Source organism: Genypterus blacodes, unplaced genomic scaffold, assembly GCF_046128005.1.
Source record: "Genypterus blacodes isolate CSIRO-AG114 ecotype Tasmania unplaced genomic scaffold, CSIRO-AGI_Gbla_v1 ptg000053l_1, whole genome shotgun sequence".
NCBI lineage: Eukaryota > Metazoa > Chordata > Actinopteri > Ophidiiformes > Ophidiidae > Genypterus > Genypterus blacodes.
In genome coordinates, this window is record NW_027466865.1 from 5548191 (window position 1) to 5566686 (window position 18496).

An 18496-nucleotide genomic window follows, 5' to 3' on the forward strand; every position below is an offset into this window, starting at 1 on the left:
AATTGGCGTGAGTCAGATGGAGTGCCGAAGATGGCAATATGAGGGGAGGGTTGAATTTGCGTTCCCAATATGGTAGACAATGTGTTGAAGAAACCGGACCAGTAGTTGTGCAGCCTGGGGCAGAGAAAAAAACACGTGGCTTAGGTTACAGTGAGGCTTTGAACATCTATTACATTCGTCCTCTACTATGTACATTTCAGCCAATCTGGATTTTGAAAGATGGACCCTGTGTACGACCTTAAACTGGATGAGAGCAAGACGAGCACAAGACGAGACAGTACATAGATTGCGTATGACTTATCCCACCAGTCTATGTCTTCAAGCTCAGCCTCCCAGACAGTCACTGCTTTAGAATTAGATAGGTCCCTGAGGTCCAGAATGTGGCAATAGATCTCAGAGATAGTCAATAGTTCAATTTACTACTGAAACGCTCTTACATCCATAAATCATCTGTAAAGGGGGAAGTTACTTTAGTTACACCAAGGCCGAAATAAAAGTGGCAATTCCGATGACTTCGTTGATTCATCAAATTCTATTTGTGATAAACAAGATGGTCTTCATTGGGATATAAATTGTGATAACGGGAACGCGGAACAGTGCAACAAAATATAATCAGAATTATGGATACTATCTGTGACATTGTTGATTTTACGGGCAGAAGGAATCCGTATCCAGCTGTGAAACCATTGCAGTGGTCACGGGCACATCGCTCCGTCCTGGGCTGAAGTTAATGCTTGGAAACTTTGGCGTGAACTCCCTTCACCTTTCCCCAGCAGTTGTAGCAAAAGAACACAAAGGAGCTTTATTGGCAACAAGATGTAAATTACCCTGTACATTTTATTGTTAGATAAAATGTACTGCTCATACTGCTCATCTTCATCAATCCATCATATTTTGCACCGTTCCTCATTCCTGCTTTCACAATCAATACTTTAATAAAGGAGATCATGTTAATAAGAAACAGAATTTGACGAATCAATGATGTCATCGGGATCGCCAACTACGAATAAAGGCTGCCGACCGATCAAAAAACATTCAAGTTTCAAATTGTAACATAAAGAAATGGCGTGGCTTTGCGTCCGCCTTCCGATATAACTGAAGTAACTTCCGTGTGCTTGGGAAATAACTTACACATGTACTATTGATATAACTTGTATACTTGCTGGTGACATGCTTGACGTTTAAAGAGAATGTATGTATGTAAAAGGGCTTCAATAGTGAATGTAAGAGCGTTTCACTAGTATATGTAAAAGTGTGAATAAAAGAGGATTTCAGTAGTATACTTAGGAGAGTCTCAGTAGTGAGTGTTAGAGGGCTTCTGTAGTATCTGACTGGACTGGAACTCATTATGAATTTCAAGGAAAGTTTTGTTCTTGGTTTCAGGAACAGCAAAGATGTATGTTATGTGATGTATGTAATGTATGATAATGTACGTTATCACAAAACAGCAAACCACCAAGAACACCAGGAACAGTCTGCTGTAGTCCAATCTGTGGAGATAGAACATAGTAGAACACTGAAATTATACAAATACAGTTTAGAGGCTCCAAAAACAAGCTTCTGGGTCTTGATTCCTCACAGCTACCTACCACAATAAAAGAAAACACCATGCTCATGAAGAAGATCTATTGATATATTGCTTACACATAAATACATACCTATACCATACATATATCCATTTTCTTTTCTTTTTTTTCATAATGGCTGGTTATTTGTTTTACATTTACATTACATTCATTCATTCATTTGATCCAAATCAACATACCTAAGATATTAAACTTTTTCGTAGTTCAGTTTCCATTCAGCGCATCCTTTATGACAAGACCTTCTTTACATCCTCTGACAGTAGGTCATAGGATGATCATCCAACAGATGACACAAACCATTTGATGTCACATCTGGACAGTGAGGCATGAAACAAACACCAGCCTGCATTATTCCAATCAGGATTTCACAGCATTTCTGTGCAGCCAAATTTCACAGAGTTGACAGCAATCCGAGAAACAATGGGGTCACTTAATAGATTTTATTGTTAGGAAAATAGACAAATACACAGATCTTCTACAACTGTGTGGATTTGTAGACCTCCAAACACGCACATAACCAAAGTTGAACAGAGGACCATTTGTCTAGACAACCCACATGACATAATATCCTGAACTGAAATCAAATTGACCTTCTTTTAGTATCTGAATTCTACAATTACTGCAGTTCACATGCACAACTGCATGATATTACTTCCAAAAACGTTATTATAGCCCAGCTAACCTTCATGTGTGTCAGGCTCATACCTCCTGTTCATGTAGCCCATAGCTGAGTGTGAAAACTTTAAAACTGTTGTGTGTTTTACATGTTTGTAATTATACAAATTCATTTTACATTGTGTCCTATCCAAGCATGAAAGAGACCTCTTTATGGTTCTTTGTGCATAACGTAAATGTTCATAATAATTTAATATGATTGCTACATAGAGTCTGATTATAAGAGTAACTGCTTCTGCTTGAGGGGTGTATTGTAATACTCTCTCTATGACTGCCCCCCTCTAAAAGCTGTTTGTTCTCTAGGCCACATGCCTTGCTGAGAGCTTAAGGACTCTATTAAAAAAGACATACAGTATCATCCATTCTGATCTTGTAATACAGATCTATTGTGTTGCAAAGTTACATTTCATAGAGATGTTGATATAAGTTCTGTCCCTGAGTTGTCAATACGGTACTTGGCTGGACGGGACTGGAACTCATTATGGATTTCAAGGAAAGTTTTGTTCTTGGTTTCAGGAACAACAAAGAAAATATATATTGTCACCAAAGTGCAAACCACCAAGAACACCAGGAAACAGTACTGCTGTAGTCCAGTCTGTGGAGATAGAACATAAAAAAACTGAAATTATACAAATACAGCTTAGTTTCATAAAAAAAAAAAGAGCTTCTGGGTCTTGATCCCTAACAATAACAGCTACCTACCACAATAAATGGAAACACCATGCTTATAAAAAAGAGGCTGGTCCAGTTCATGGTGCCTGACACTATGTTTGCAGCAGGGCGAGCATTTTGTGTAAATAGTTCTGTGGTCCATATGGTTGTCACGCCACCTACAGAGCAGAAGAAGAAAGGCAGATATCACAGTGAGTTAACTGCAGCACAATAGTTGTATAATAGTAGAGGACAGACACCAAGAGGTCACTAAATACAGTCAGTTACCTGGTCCTAAGCCAAAACTCAGGATAAAAGCAAAAACACATGCCATGCTGAGGTATGGAACAACTGGGCTGGTATCCTGAGAGGAAAGGAACCACACAACAGAACCAGGGTTTGAGTCATGGAATTTTATGTCGGAAAACATTATACACAGTTTAAATTTTTTTTTGCTTTTTATAATGCCTGGTGCTTTACCTGAAAAGTCAGAGTCAGAGTGAGTAAAATGCAGCAGATGCCCATCAGTGTGTAGCCTCCTAAGATGAGCACTCTCCTTCCCACTCTTTCAACAAGCAAACCCTGTAAGACACAAAACATGTCACAGGACCAAAAGACATTCCGTCCAAAAGAGCAAGCATGAGATGTGTTTTCTTCTGTGTGTGAAATAGTCAATCATACAGATAGTTCACAGCACAACACTTCTCCTTATTTCTCTTTTTGTTTGCTGGAGCATGAAGGAATGTCTGAATTGTATCGCTATGGAGATGCACCCAGTGTAACACATACTTACACAAGTTAAAGCTGTGATGCATTCACAAACACCTGTGCCAACGGTCACATATGGAATTTTATCATCGGGAATGCCAGATTCTCTGAAGACATAATCTGCATAGAAATAAATCTGCAACAAAACAGATATGTCAACAGGTAAGACAAGCAGTCATCATTCAAGCCAACAGGGCCTGCTGTTCTGTCTTGATGAACGTGGTGACTCTTTAAATCTCATATGATTCATGTTAGAGGTACACACTGCACTGCAATTGAAGACATAGGGAGTCACGTGGACCAAGGTGTAAACAACTGTTTACCATAAGGTGTAAACAGCAAGAACAGTTGCCTTGAAATTGTGCTTTTATTTTTACTTTTGATAAACCTATTTAACATTTTTGTATTCACAGTTTTGTTCAGAAAATAGCAGAAGGAACAACACAGGGTGACAGTAGATATAGTGGACATACAGCATTGATGCCACTCAGTTGTTGAGCCATGTTGATCAGGATGATGGTGAGAAGCTGCCAGCGCAGGCTGCGGTCACTGAAGAGCTCCCAGGGTTTCTTCACCTGTGTTCCTAATGAAGTCATCCTCTCCAACTCTATTTCTTCCCTTTCACTTTCAAAGTTATTTACTCCGTGTAGATGTTTTAGGGCTGTGGACAATATGGACAGTTAGGGTTTATGTAAAATCATGAAATCGAAGCGGTTTTGCCACAGTTTAAACATTATTTACCCTTGATGCATCCCTCAACATCTTCTTTGTCAATGAGCAGGTAGCGTGGGCTCTCTGGGAAGCAGGGCAGTATGAGGAGCTGCAGGAAAGCTGGGATACATGTAGTGGAGAGCAGAATGTGCCAGTACTCTTCTCTGCCAAGAAGCTCCCTGTCAAGTCATACAAAAAGGTCATATCCTCTTTAAATTATGATTCTTTTTGGAACAAGTAACTGAAAAAGTCATGTGAACATTTCAGACTGTAGGAACTTTGTCCAACACTTACTGCAGTCCCATCACTTGTCCAGTCAAGATTCCAAAAGTGAGGAAAACAGAGGTTCCCATTGCAATAACACCACGCAGTGCAGTTGGTGCTATTTCCCCTAAATAAAGAGGTTGAACACAAATTGCAATGCCTGCAAGAAATTAAATTCACAGTTAAACATTTCAGTTTGTAATCTTCAAAATCTTAAGTGAGACAAATAGCGTCTGCCAAATGATCGTAATGTAATGTAATGTAAAATAATGTCACAGTGAATAATGTCATGCTTTCATAGGAGTTTTTAAGTGTATTTGTGAATCATTTACCAGCCTGTATTCCAGTGAAGAAACGTCCAATGATGAGTAATTCATATATTCCTGTGGGGTAACTCAGTCCCATCAGCAATGCAGCCACGAAGGCAAAGGTATTATTGGTCAACAATGTCCCTTTCCTGAAGCAACAAAATGGCATTAGTGGGAAACATCTTCATTCCAAACTTATAAGATAAAAAAGAACATAATGTCTTATACCTTCCCAGCTTAACAGACAAAGTTCCACCCACAGATGCTCCTACAAGCCCTCCTAATGTGAACATGGATACAATGATGGACCAGAGTAAGGTGAGGACATCTTCTGATATCTCAGTCTGATAACGCTTCTGCCAGGTTTGGTTGATGAAGTTCTGCACATCCTACAGATAAAAGGAGAAAAAAAAGGCTAAATAAAAATTCATCCTGTTAACTTAACTTGTGTAAATCTGACCACTAAACACATTTTCTAAAAAGAGGAAACAAAGATCATAAACCTATGTTTCTACGAACCCCAATTCACAAAACAGTTGAGAAATCTACATTGCAGTTTTGACATCAATGTCTATCGTTATGCAGAGGACACAGCTGTCCATCTCCATAAACCCACACGGTAATTCAGGGCTGTACAACCTGGAGTCATGTCTCCCAGCTGTTCAAGTCTGAATGATAATGAACTTTCTGCTCCCAAATGTTGATAACACTGAAATGTTAATCTCAGGTTCAAAGAAGCAGAGACAATTCATCTTAATAAATTTCGATTACTGTTCTGTCCAAAGTTCCTTAACAATGGCATACAAATACAATATAATACAAAAACTTAGGCAAAGTTACAGCTTCCATGCAGCAGCAAACTGTGTTTAATGACCACAGTTTTCCAAAGTATTCCCGAGTCTATGAGGTGACACATGCCAGTTTTCATTGCAGTGTCGTCTGAGAGGATCACAGGCGTGACCTCTCAGACGGCACTGACCTTTACAGACTGTGATTTCTCCAGATTATCTGATTCTTTTAATAATATAATGGACTGCAGATGGCAAAAATCTGCAATTCCTTGCAATAATGCTTGAAAAATGTTGTTTCTAGACTTTTCTCATGCAGTTTTATGTAAATTCTTAAACCTCAAATCTTAATCAATGACCAAGACTTTCATAGATGCTCATTTCTACCCTATCATCATGTGTTACTTATTAACCTGTTCACTTTTGGAATGTTTTATGAAGATTCCTCAACATTTTCAGTCTTACAACTTAGTTGATCAGTTGAAACATTGATTATGTTGTATTTGTACAGTTTTCAATTTAGTTAAAGTAAAAGAGAATTTCAAATAACTGCTGCAAGTCTCAACATATTTTAGAATCGGGGATTCTAGTTTGCTTAGATTTACTGTATGAAACATTTTATGACCCTGTGGCAGATTTTGCTCCAGTAGTTCTACAAGCCTCAGTCATTAAAATGTATAAATTTGAAGTGTGGCGTCATTACCATGGTGGGTGCGTTGATAACAGAAACATTGTATCCATACTGGAAGGATCCTCCTATACAAGCAGCACAAGCTGCCAGCAGAAGGGATTTATTTGGAAACTGCAGAGACAGAAAAGAAACAGTTTTGGTCAAAATGAATGAATAAAGGAAACAGCCATTTCATCATGATAAAGCTTACACACTTTGATCTCTGCTCATTTTCTACATTATCTCTAAGACGCAGAGGCTTGCATTCATCTCCACTTTCTTTTGGAGTTTTGAAATGAGTGAGTTCCAGGGTGTGGGGTTGGGCGTGGGGTCATAGGTGTGGGGGTCTCTGTCTTATTTGATTTCATTTCCAAAAATCATGGCCAAAAATACAGCAAATAACCTTTAACTCAAACACATTTTGAAATCAATACACAGATCCTCTCCCAATGTCAGCACAAGAGTTTGAGTATACAGTATATGATGGTCAAAGTCTGTGAGTGGGAACCACAAGTGACACCGGCCTGTTGTCAGTTTTGATAGACTTCTTTATGGTCCACCTTTGGCCACACATGCAAGTACATCTACAGTAGTTCTAGTCAGTCATTTATATTGCCTGCATGTATTAAAGCAGCTCTGCTATATTTGAACACACTTGATAATGTATTTTTATTGATATAACATCAATATCATCTGAGTGCTCACAATAATGACTTAGATACACCAGGAAAGGACTAAATGAATTTAAAAGACCATGCACAAACCCTATCATGCTTCATTTAGGAAGCTAATACAGAGATTTACTTTAACCTACCTCTTTCCTTACATCCCCTGATTTTTGAACGGCCACATTCATTTTGAAAAGTCCCCAAAAATGTTGCTGATATGATCCACTTCTAATGGATGTTTCCACTTCAATCGGGACTACTGGGAGCCTGTTGTCAGGTGCAGCGTACAATCTCAGCTGCAGGGAGGGGTAGGGGGAGCGATTGACTTCTCAGTGCACATTCCCTCTGCTGGCTGTTACTTATTGTCAAACAGAGGGATTAACAGGGATTAACCAGAATAAACTGGAAACAATGGAAACAATGTATTGACTCTTTGTTGCCTAACCTGTGTGTGTATTTTAGGCCTGTGTCAGAATATGTATATGTATATGTTCAATAAACAACTGAATTTCAATAATTTGGGATTATCAAAGGTTGTTCTTCTCTTCTTCTTCTTCTTCTTCTTCTGCCAATTTGGAATGAAAGATATTTGTTTCACAGTGCAATGACTGAAAACATAATCTGCCACTTTCTGAGGAAAAAAATAAAATACCTGTAGAATGGATGTTGAATTCGATCCCCTGTTTGCCATATAGCCAATATAGATCAAATGTGAGTAACAATCCAAACATGTATTGGAAGGAGCATGCATGGATTTATCTGATCCAGATCTGGATTTTTTGTAAGAAAAATCTGTATATATATTCTGTATAAGTGAAAGGAACAGATGGTTCATGTAATCCTTATTTGTCTCATTCAGGAGAACAAAAGCTGCTTGGTACAGCTATAACCTGTTTCTACGTATTAGTATCTTAAAAGAAGGCAGTATATCACACATGGCTGCATGTTCAGTAAAATGACTTGACAGAGTCCCTCCTGCTACTATCCAGCTGGAAGCACTCTGTCTAAAATATTGACTGGATACAGTTGCTATAAGGTTTCCCTTCACTCCCTTCCTTCAGGCCTGTTGAAATGGGCTATTTATTATTTATTATTTATTATTTATTATTTATTATTTATTATTTATTATTTATTATTTATTATTTATTATTATTTGTATTATTATAACTATCCCTGCACTTAATTGACGAGCCCATTAGGTTTGGGGTGTCCACATACTTTTGGCTGTTTCGATATAGTCTTTGGTGTCCCGTGGTTGTTTGACCACAGGAGGGCGCTTCACTCGCAAGGGAGAATATGTGCAACACCCAAAGTCTTCCCCCCTGTGCAGCAGCAGCGGAGAGGTGAGGCGGCGGGTCGGTGTGTGTCCACAATGTCGGGCAGAAAGCCCCGGTCTGTAGCAAACCCTCTGGAGTCTGCGATCACCACACCGAGTGAGAGAATACTGAAAGAATGCCACAGTCTGTATGTGGACAGCGAACACGGTAAAGAGCAGCGACGGGCTTTACGAATGCGTTATACCGAAACAAGCACGCTTATGTAATGGCACAAACTATCCAGGCCGACTCGGGCTGAAGTTTTAGCGGAGTCAAGAGGGAGTGTTTCGGGGGGCGGCTGTCTATCAGTGGACGCAGCGTGTGACACTCATGCTCCTCCTTGTACAGATCTTTATTGTATCGAATAAATATGATCGATCATCTCTGCGCTACCGCCCCATAGCGTTTCAAACAGCACTCCGCCACCGTTTGCCCTCAGGGAGCGTTCACTGCCCGTTAAGAAGGCGTTCACGGGGACGTTCGTTTAACGTTCTGATAATCGTCTCTTTAATCACTGTAACAAAGTTTCATCAGCTTACTTTAGAAAAATCATGATGTACAATTTAATCGTCTCTGACTGGCTTAAAGAGAATTAGCCTCGGTCGCCACCTGATACTGTATATTTAATTTTTAGTATTGTAATTATATAAACCTTTCACACACTGCTCATTTTTGGTGGTTTATTCATTAGATAAGTCTGACCATCATGTCAGCAGGCCATTATTTACTGTAAAGAGTATGTGTTATGATGTGCATATAGAGAGTTTAATACATCAATGAATGTCAGGTTGCATATTTATTTAGCTTTAACCTGTCAGCCAGTGGGTAGTTCCCACATCATTCATCTTCATGTTGTAAGCAGGTAAAAAGCTCTTTGAAGGCAGCTGACAGGTCCGTAGATGTTCACCTCACATTTAAGTGCTTGAGGGGTTTTTGAATTACATTATTGCTGTGCTCGCTCACTTACTTGCTGAGTGTGTGTGTTTCAGGCTTGGTGAAAATTGCCAGCAGCCTAGGAGTCCGGCTCCTGCCTCCTAGAAAGAAAATCATTGTGGTGATAATGGGTAACCACTCTGCTGGGAAGAGCTCCTTCATTAACTGGTAATATGACTTTGTAATATGACGACCAGTATGCCACACAATGGAATCCTCTGCTCTGCCTGTGCAGGAGTGAGCGATAGGCATGACTTTTGTAATTTCAAGGCATTTCAGCACTTCTGCCACGTGGAATATGAATTTGATCAGTAAAAGACGGAATGGTTTGCATGGTGGTTAGTCACAGAGTAAATGGACTTCTCGTCTGAATCAGGCAAAGAGGGGGAAAAAAGAGATTTGATTGAGAAGTTCAGAACCCTAGACAGAAGCGAGCTAAAGCTTTGTTATTTTATGAATCAATCACATTCCTTTGTGGATCCTTTGGGGATTTGCACATTATTGTGAGATAAGCAGAACTGAATGAATAAACTGAACCAACACACAGTTGTCAGCTGTTGCCATGACTGCTACTCTTCTTTGAACTGGTCTAGTACTCATTAGATCTGACGTCGAATCACTTGAACCATTTCTAACCTTTTCGACCCCAGACAAGGTGACAGGCTGTGGACAGCTTTTTTGGGGCATGGGTCCTTGTTATCTGTTATCCTGAAATCCAATCACAATCAGCATCCAGATAAATATGACACGTGTTGATGCATGGTGTCCGTACAGGTTCTGTGATGGGATTGTGTGTGATCATTGTTTGTGCAAAGTACAACTGTCACATTTAGAGGGAATTTACTCTCTCCAGCATTCAAAGTCTGGGATTCACACTGACCGGAAGCAATTCAGTCCTCTGTTAAGGAGATCGGGAACCTTCGGGTACTAAGTGTCAATTTATCAGCTGTCTATCAATGAAAACCCACTTCAAATTCACACAGTCTAACATATTTTCTCTAGTCTATTGGGCTTATTTATATAATCTAATATGATCTTTTAACACAGAGTTGCTGTTTACTGATATACAGACCCTCAAGCAGGTTTAGTAGAATAAAGCAATGCTCTATCAGTTCACCTGCACTGTTAAATATAACATCTGAGCTAAGAGCAGTTTGTGATGCGTCTGACATCGCTGTCATTTCAGGTACGTTGAAGAGCACATACAGAAAACCGGCGTCGCCATTGAAACTCAAGGGTTCACCTTTATCACAAGTGGCCGTAAAAGGGAATCGCTGACGGTAAGAATTGCTTTAGTGAACCAGCAGATTAACCTTTACGTGTGTTGGTTGGCATGCATTGCAAACCATTGGCACGGCTTCTCTCTGAAACTGCAGTATTCCATGTTCACACAGCATTTTTGCGTTATTTAAACTGCAATCATAAAGGTTGGTGAAGCGTTTTGTTGCATGGCAGCCTGTATGGACGGCACTCCCTCTGTATGCGGCTCCAACCAGGGCTCGGTTACATAGACACCCACAGGCGTCTTTGCAGTATAGAAACAGGCGAGCACACACACACACACACACACAGTCTCTCCGTCTTCCCTCACCCTCCTCCTCTCTTTTTCGATGCCTACCCCACTGTGGTGAAAGGTGATGAAGATGAATAATATATTTGCAGATGTAGAACAGACTGGATTATCCACTATGAGCAGGAAGAAGCTTAAGACTGAGTGCAGTGGATGAAAGACAGGAAACTGCAGATTTACTCTCGTCTTGTTCTTTCTCTCAGTGTCTTCTTTCCTCTTCCACAGGGAAATGCAACGCTACATCTCTACCCTCACTTCCGACCTCTGCTCGAGTTCAAAGGTAAGGCCTCCCTTTTATTCCGAAATCCCATCATCAGTTGCAGGGTGGTGAACATAACATACAAATGTGTTCCAAGTCTCGTCTTTGCATTCAAATCCATGTTTAGATATGTTATATATGTTACCATCATGTTGTTTAAGGAGGATAAATACTTACATCTGCACCAGTGTGTATCTGATGCTGTTATTATGAAAGTATATAGTCTATTTTTGTGCTAATATGGCTAGAAAATGGCAAAAATGAAAATGAATGAGAATGGATGATCACCTGTGTTATTTATAGATACAATAGAGACAAAAGATTTAGGGAAAGTATCTAAGCCCAAAATATGGGAAGTAAGAGGAAGTGAGTAAACCTGTAATGATCTTAAAAGGAACTCCATAGGTTCTTTGCACATAAATTAAGATATGTTAGACAAATTAGACCCCACTTCGCTCCTTCTCATACATGAAAAAAAGCTTAAGACGACGACGTAACAGCAGATGGATGGACAGTGGATGATTTTTTTGGGGACTTCAGTGAAAATGTCCTAAAATGGCTCCAGCATTGTTGGCAGAAGTGTGTTCACCTGGCATTTACAAAAGATTGTCCTGTGTTGGGCTCAGAACTTATCAATCAATCCCTTGTACATGGAATCAAACATCGAACAAGCACGATTCTGAACTGACCATGTTCCTACATGAAGATACTGAGATGAAACGTAGAGCAGCCGACGGTCACTGACTTCATCTTCAATAGCAGCTGGGGACGTTTGCTGATCGTTTGCCGAACCACAAGTCAGATGGATTAATCATTCAACCTCGTGTACAATGTATTGCTGTCATAATATGTGTCCACAGTGTCGATGGCACCAGTAGGAGGTGCTGTGTTAGTCCATGAGGGGAAGTACCGTATATAATCAGGATCTGAAGCCATATTCAAACTCCTCATCACTTATTCAGCCGTAGCAACAGGAGAATCTACTGAATTCACGTTTAAACACCCAGAGTTGTGCCGTGAATATGTAATGGTGAGTTGTTCTGTATATGCTGCTGCAGGTCATGCATGTGTTTCTGTGATTTGAAGGAGTTAAGGCGCCTCACCTTGATGACTAATGCCAAGTACTGAGTCATAGCTACAGTGCATAACGCTCCATTTTAGACCAGACCCCTGTTCTCATCGCAACGCTTTTTTGTCTGAGATCTGCAGTTTTGAGATTCCGCACCTATAGAAGGACAAGATGAAATCGGTCGCATTTTATGATCTTACAAGACAAATCATCTCTGCTCTCTGTGCGTCAGCAGTGGACATCATATAGAAAGTCTGGGTGTGCCCGTCTGAGTGAGGCATCAGAGTGGAGGGGGCGAGGGAAGGGAGGAGAGGGGAGGGGAGGGGGGGGGTGTAGTTTAGTGTATGCCTGTGCGTTTGACACCGTGTGGAGAGCGAGGGGTTCACTGGGTGCGGACTGGAGCGCTGGCGGTGTGGCGTGTGAGTCACACGCCCCATCGACAGCAGTGCAGTGGAGTCAGGAGGAGCCGCTGAGAAATGTCACAGCCATTAGAGACGGCACAGCCCCGGCACAGCCCGGCTCCAGCGGCTCCGGCAGCTCCAGCAGCTCTGCTCTCCTGGAATACAATGAGGCTTTTTATTGAACTTCATCGTCACCTCTGGAAATACACTTTCTCAGGCATCTGTTTGCTTGTCAGGATGACTCATCAGAAAAGATCCATATATCCTTATGTGGGAGTAGCTGCTGATTGTACAGTTTGTGGTCCTTTGGGATATGCTTAGTGATACTTCTTAATGTTGTTTGATGCATTTAGCCATTAAGGATCATTTGTTCTTGATTTTATTTGCTTTCAACCTGTTGTCAACACTTTCGCCTGCATGCTGCACTGGAGATCACTGTCGTTGTAGGTCAAATGATTGATTGTTATTAGATGATCTAGATTTCTGTCTCAGGCTTCTTCTCTGTTCAGTGTCCTCCACATGTATTTGCATTTAAGTTTGACCTATTTAGTCCAACAAGTTCTTTTTTAGCCCTGGTTGATGCAGCATTATTGCAGCCTTTGCCCTTTTCCACGGTGCACAGGATCTCCAGTGTAGCCTTCTCAGTTACAGTCACTTGAGGAACTTAGCACCCGATGGCGAGTATCGCTCCCGTTTCCTTTTCACCCTTCAGGAGGCTTATAGGACTTTCTCCAATCAGAGCAGCTGTCACATATCTATGTTGACGGCGTAGCGATTGGATTCAGCATTCCAGCAGATTTGCATTATTGCTCTTTCCTATCCTACTACCTCCACAGAGATTTGACACTCTTGAGCAGTGGAAGTGTAAACTAGCAGCCAAGTAATGATTTAAAGTGGAATGATTGGATGATATCTGCACCTTTACCGTCTACTGTAATACCACAAGTATCATGTCATCATTTGAGCAACAAATATGGCTCAATATTGGGAGACTAAAAAGGAGCTGACTATGGAAATGCACTTTAAAGGTGTGTGTGTCAGAATGCTGATATATTGGTCCTGTGCACATGCTGATGTAAGAGAAACCATAAGGGAATGCTAATGTGGTGGCTGCAGCACAAGGCGGTGATTTGTGCTGGCTGTTAACACCTGCTTCTTGCTATGAAATAGCCTCAGTGTCATCCCTGTGTGTGTGTGTGTGCTTCTGTGTGGGCAGAATGCGGGTGGGGGGGTGGCGTGTGGTTATTTTGTCAGCAGTGGAGCATTTCTCAATAGTCATCCTGTTCCGGTGCTCATATAAGCTTGAGGGTGCGGGTGGTGGTGGGGTGGGGTTGTGGGGGGGCGTCGGGGCTGGCGTGGTGGAGTAACGCGTCCTCCCTCTGCGTTGCCTCACAGTCGTTCTTCACTGGCTAGCTTTATGTCCCACGCCCCACGCTAAAGCTGCCAGTTGAAGAGCTGTTGTGTGTAACCATGACAACAGACCTCTCCGCACGGTGCGAAAAACTAAGACCGGACAGACGCATTTGAATCAAAAGTTGTATAGAATGTAAGTTGTATCTGCGGGGGTGTGGTTGGCGCCGCCGTTTCTTCTGTGGATTCACTGTTTCTGTTTCCTTTCCATATTTCACAGCTAATATTCATACTTTTCTGTATTTTAGTAACATATGTACACATTATAAGTCGCAAACGTCAAACAGCCATGTGACCGACCTCCCTCTCTCTTGAGTATTGACTGCACTGCGGCTTCCCGGGCACATCCTACAGTCATTAAAGGTGACGGCTTCCTGCAGGGCCCCACCTCTTCATCATTCATCATCATCACCTTTGACACTACCCTCTTATTTTGAAGGAGACACACACACATGGTTTTGTATGTTCCAGGTGTCCTGGACTACCTGTCCGCTGAGATCTCCACCTCGAAGCAGAAGAAGTTTAGCCTGGTGACCTTTGTGGACACGCCAGGTTTGGTGGACGGGGACATGGTCTACCCTTTTGATGTGAACAGCGCCATCACATGGTTGGGTATGTAGCTTCTGATGAAACGAGTACAGACCTGACAACATCACCCGTACCTCCTTGTGTCTCACGGGTGCTTTGCTCTTTATGCAGGGGAGCAGTCGGACCTGATCTTTGTGTTCTTTGACCCGATGGGCCAGGCGCTGTGTAAACGCACGCTCAACATCGTGGAGAAGCTGAGCGAGAAGTGCGGAGACAAGCTGCTGTTCTACCTCAGCAAGGCGGACGAGGCCGGGAGGGAAATCGACCGACAGGTTAAACCTAAGATGTGACGGAGCACGTTGTGATTTTATTTATTTTTATTTTTGGATCAATTTAAAGAAGAAATCAGATGACAAAATGCCTTTTTGCCTTTTTTCTTGGCAGAGGGTGATGATGCAGATCGTTCAGGAACTCTGTCGACGCCCCGGCCTCAACAAATGTGGTTTTGAGATGCCAACTATTTATATCCCCAACCCACAGAAGGTAAAACGGATTGATCACAGGCAGATAGAGAAATATGTTTATAAACGTAATACTCGGCAAGATCTCTCTGTTTATTCATCTATCTAATGCTGAAGTTGAGCTGATATACAGCACAGACCGGTGTATACTGGTGTAACCTGTTCTGGGGTGCTCTCCTGTCATAGATCTTGTACCCGAGGTCTGCTCTTGGTCCTGGATTTAAGGCCCTCTGCCATCCTTGGAGAACATCGATTACCCAGGAATGTAAATTCTCTGCTCACAGTTTTTCCTGGTGGTGGCTGATGGCTTTGAACAGGATGATTCATTTTGCAATAAGATGACTGAGAGAGTTATCCTCTCTTGGGGGAGATGGGGCAGGGGCGGGGGGGGGGGGGGGGTGCAGGGAGGTGCAGGGAGGTGCAGGGGGTTGTAAACCATGGCCTTTGATCATCCACCTTTGACGATGGCGGCCCCAGCCCTGACATACTGCAGCAGAGTCCTGTGATCTACAGCTGCAAAGGCTGCACCCCCACACACACACACATCCGCCCCCAACCACCAATTTATTTTTGCTGAGTGAGTGCAGCTTCCCTTCCTGCTAAGTGCACGCAGCTGTCAGTCACAAACACGCCCCCACGATTGAAATTTCCTTCCCTCCCTCCCTCTCCCAACTTACACATGCAGCGTGTTCCAAATCACTCCAAACACCCCAAAACTGATGCACTCCTGACACTTTGTCCCCCCGCAGCCAAGTCGGTGTGTGAACCAGATCGACGGGATGTGTCAGACCATCGAGAAGAACATCAACCAGGCTGTGCAGAAGACGTTGGATCAGCTGGACAAAGACTGTGACCTCATCTGTTCCACCATCAGGAGCAGATTAGAACAAGACAGGTAGAACTCACCCACCTTTGTAAGTTGCATTACAGCTAATTATGCAAAACACCAGTGAAGGCTTTGTTGAATGCAGGTATTGATCAAGGCATCAGCTATCATTCCGCTGCAGTAAATCATCCCCGTATGTAATCTTTTAACCTTTGCAGGGCCGACGTGACTTACAACAAAAGCGTCCGTCTTCACTCCTTCATGTACGGCGCTCTGGGCGTGGTCCTCCCCCTCCTCTTCCTCCTCAGCTTCGTTGTGAACACCCTCTCCAGAGAACAGCTGGCCGAGCTGCTGGGAGACGGGACGGCTGGGACCATCTCGGCCTTCACGGTATGTTTGGGACTCGTTCCCTCATCGCGTGATTCCCACCGAATCCCATTTCATCTCCGTCAGCAGTTCACAGAACTTCTGTTGAGTTATCCGGGTAAAGTTTCCATGGCATGAAATCAATACATGACATTGTAAACATCCAAATTTTTTACTTGTAATATCTTAGAGACAGACTTTGATTTGTTATGTCCTATGTTTTATATTTGCTCATGCTTTCCCTTTCAGTCTTCTGATGATTCATTTTCTGTCACAGCTAATTTTGTAAACTCACCGTGCATATCCTGCTGCTACATTTGCCTCCGAGTCTCTCTCACTTCACACTAATGCTGAGGTGTGCTCCTGATTCATTCATTCAGAACAATTCTAGTCACAGTTTCTGTTGAGGTTAAGGAAACCCAACACTTCCTGCAGACATTTCACAATAAAAACCTTCTTGGGAAGCATGAGTTTGCATTAACTGTGGTTTAAAAGGGAAAATCAAGAAGTAAAATCAGTAGGAATCAATTCATCATAGACTAAAACTTGGAAGTGTCTGAATGGTAACATCATAACTGTGACGTTGTGACTTCAATTTAATTCAATCAAATTTTGCAAGACTGCATAATTGGAGATGTGATATTATTTTATTTGATCGTTGATGGCATGCTTTGGTTCTATCTGCAGGGGATAGTGATGTTTCTGTGGGACTGGATACCAGAAGATGGACAAGTAGTATTTGTGATGATTTTCGGTGCCATTTGCTACCTCCTGCTCTTTCTAGCAAAGTATTTTGCACGGTAGGTGTCATAAGTTACACACACTCATTCATGATTCTGTTCCAAAGGTGAATCTAATCAGCTCCAAAATATTCCACATTATGGTGCCTTTTCATGTTCAGGGATTTTATAGATTTTATATCCCTACAAACGAATAGAATTTCTGAGTGTTGGTTGTGATGTAACTGCATTCTCAGACGGTGCAATAAGACTTTGACAAAGAAGAAGAAGAGGATGATGGCAGAGTACAACGATTACATCCAGGACGTCGTCAGAGCCAAGAAGGTAAGACACCCAGCAGATTCTTTTTTTGGGGGGGGGGATTGAATTGATAGCTCGATATTGATTGTAAATCTGACTGAAGTGTTTTTCCCAAACAGGGAAAATTGTATGAATGGTATCTGCAGCAATGTGCAGCGGAATACGACTTCTGAAACTGGACAAAGTGAGCAGCGTTTACATGTCGGCGTTGGTTGGAGACTGGAGACCCTGCTTATGTTTGTGTGTTTCTCAGCAGGACTTCAGCAGACTCCACCTCATATAACAATGCAATTCAACGCAGTCACGTTCATCTCAAGAGAAATCCGTCAGTGAAACATTCTGGTGCCTTTATTTTTCTGTGTAGCAGCAGCTGTGATTGTAGTCTGAATATTTCATAATGTGAATAGATTTTTAAGATAACATTTTGTGATAGAAAGAACTGAAGTGTTTTCATACAGGCTTTATTTTCTTAAATTCTTCATTTGCAACTGCCTGCTGCCAACCGACTGTTTTTATGTCATTGTTTTCTATGTTATGACACGAAGAGTGTGCAACACTCGTCCCTGCATTCTACTGCCAGAACTCACAGGCATTATAATCGAGCATTAGCCAATGCAATAACGATCAGAAACTCTCTCCTACTTCCAAAGAATCTGTCCTAAAGACAATTTCTACACTTGCATTCTGTCCAAGACCATTTTCATGTGATGTTCTCTACACAAACCTCAATTCAGGTGAAAATGGCTGAGTGTTTTAGGATTTTAAGATTAGATGATGTAATCACTCCTGTGTTTGTATGTAAAATGTATTTATTTGTCTCAGTGTGTGTTTGAGGTGCTTTTACCCTAAAAAAAACTCTGGGCAGTTTGCAATATTACTGTGAACATCGTCCGTTTGCATTGTGTGAGTTTTGACTCCCGGCTTATCATAATTTGGGAATTCAGTCCTTCCGAGCTGTTTCACCGTCCAACTGTCTGTGTACGTTTTCCGAAACTGAATGTTTTATTTAATTTTAGTTTTTTAAGTAGCCTCTCTCCTCTTTAAGTAATCCTGATTGATGGAATGAAACCTCTCATAAAGCATCAAACTGTGCTCGTACAATGACTCAGGTATTTATCATTACTCACTTTCCCTGCTTTAATAAAGTCATGAATTTGTGGACAAATGC

General features: G+C 41.7%; 2 protein-coding genes across 2 annotated transcripts; one reads left to right on the forward strand and one right to left on the reverse strand.

Annotated features, from left to right (window-relative positions):
• Positions 1 to 2667: 2667 nt before the first annotated feature.
• LOC143001420 (solute carrier family 2, facilitated glucose transporter member 11-like) lies at positions 2668 to 13168 on the reverse strand. The gene is made up of 12 exons (XM_076151028.1): positions 13134 to 13168; positions 6455 to 6557; positions 5192 to 5352; positions 4988 to 5112; positions 4686 to 4815; positions 4422 to 4570; positions 4154 to 4341; positions 3706 to 3816; positions 3393 to 3494; positions 3201 to 3276; positions 2964 to 3091; positions 2668 to 2856 (listed from the first exon to the last, which is right to left on the reverse strand). The coding sequence occupies exons 1-12, from the start codon at positions 13166 to 13168 to the stop codon at positions 2668 to 2670; spliced, it is 1497 nt and encodes a 498-aa protein (XP_076007143.1).
• Positions 8414 to 18493, forward strand: LOC143001419 (uncharacterized). Its single transcript, XM_076151027.1, has 12 exons — positions 8414 to 8573; positions 9395 to 9506; positions 10525 to 10618; positions 11134 to 11188; positions 14519 to 14659; positions 14747 to 14907; positions 15020 to 15118; positions 15846 to 15991; positions 16141 to 16312; positions 16976 to 17088; positions 17265 to 17352; positions 17448 to 18493. The coding sequence occupies exons 1-12, from the start codon at positions 8462 to 8464 to the stop codon at positions 17499 to 17501; spliced, it is 1347 nt and encodes a 448-aa protein (XP_076007142.1). The 5' UTR covers positions 8414 to 8461; the 3' UTR covers positions 17502 to 18493.
• Positions 18494 to 18496: the final 3 nt, after the last annotated feature.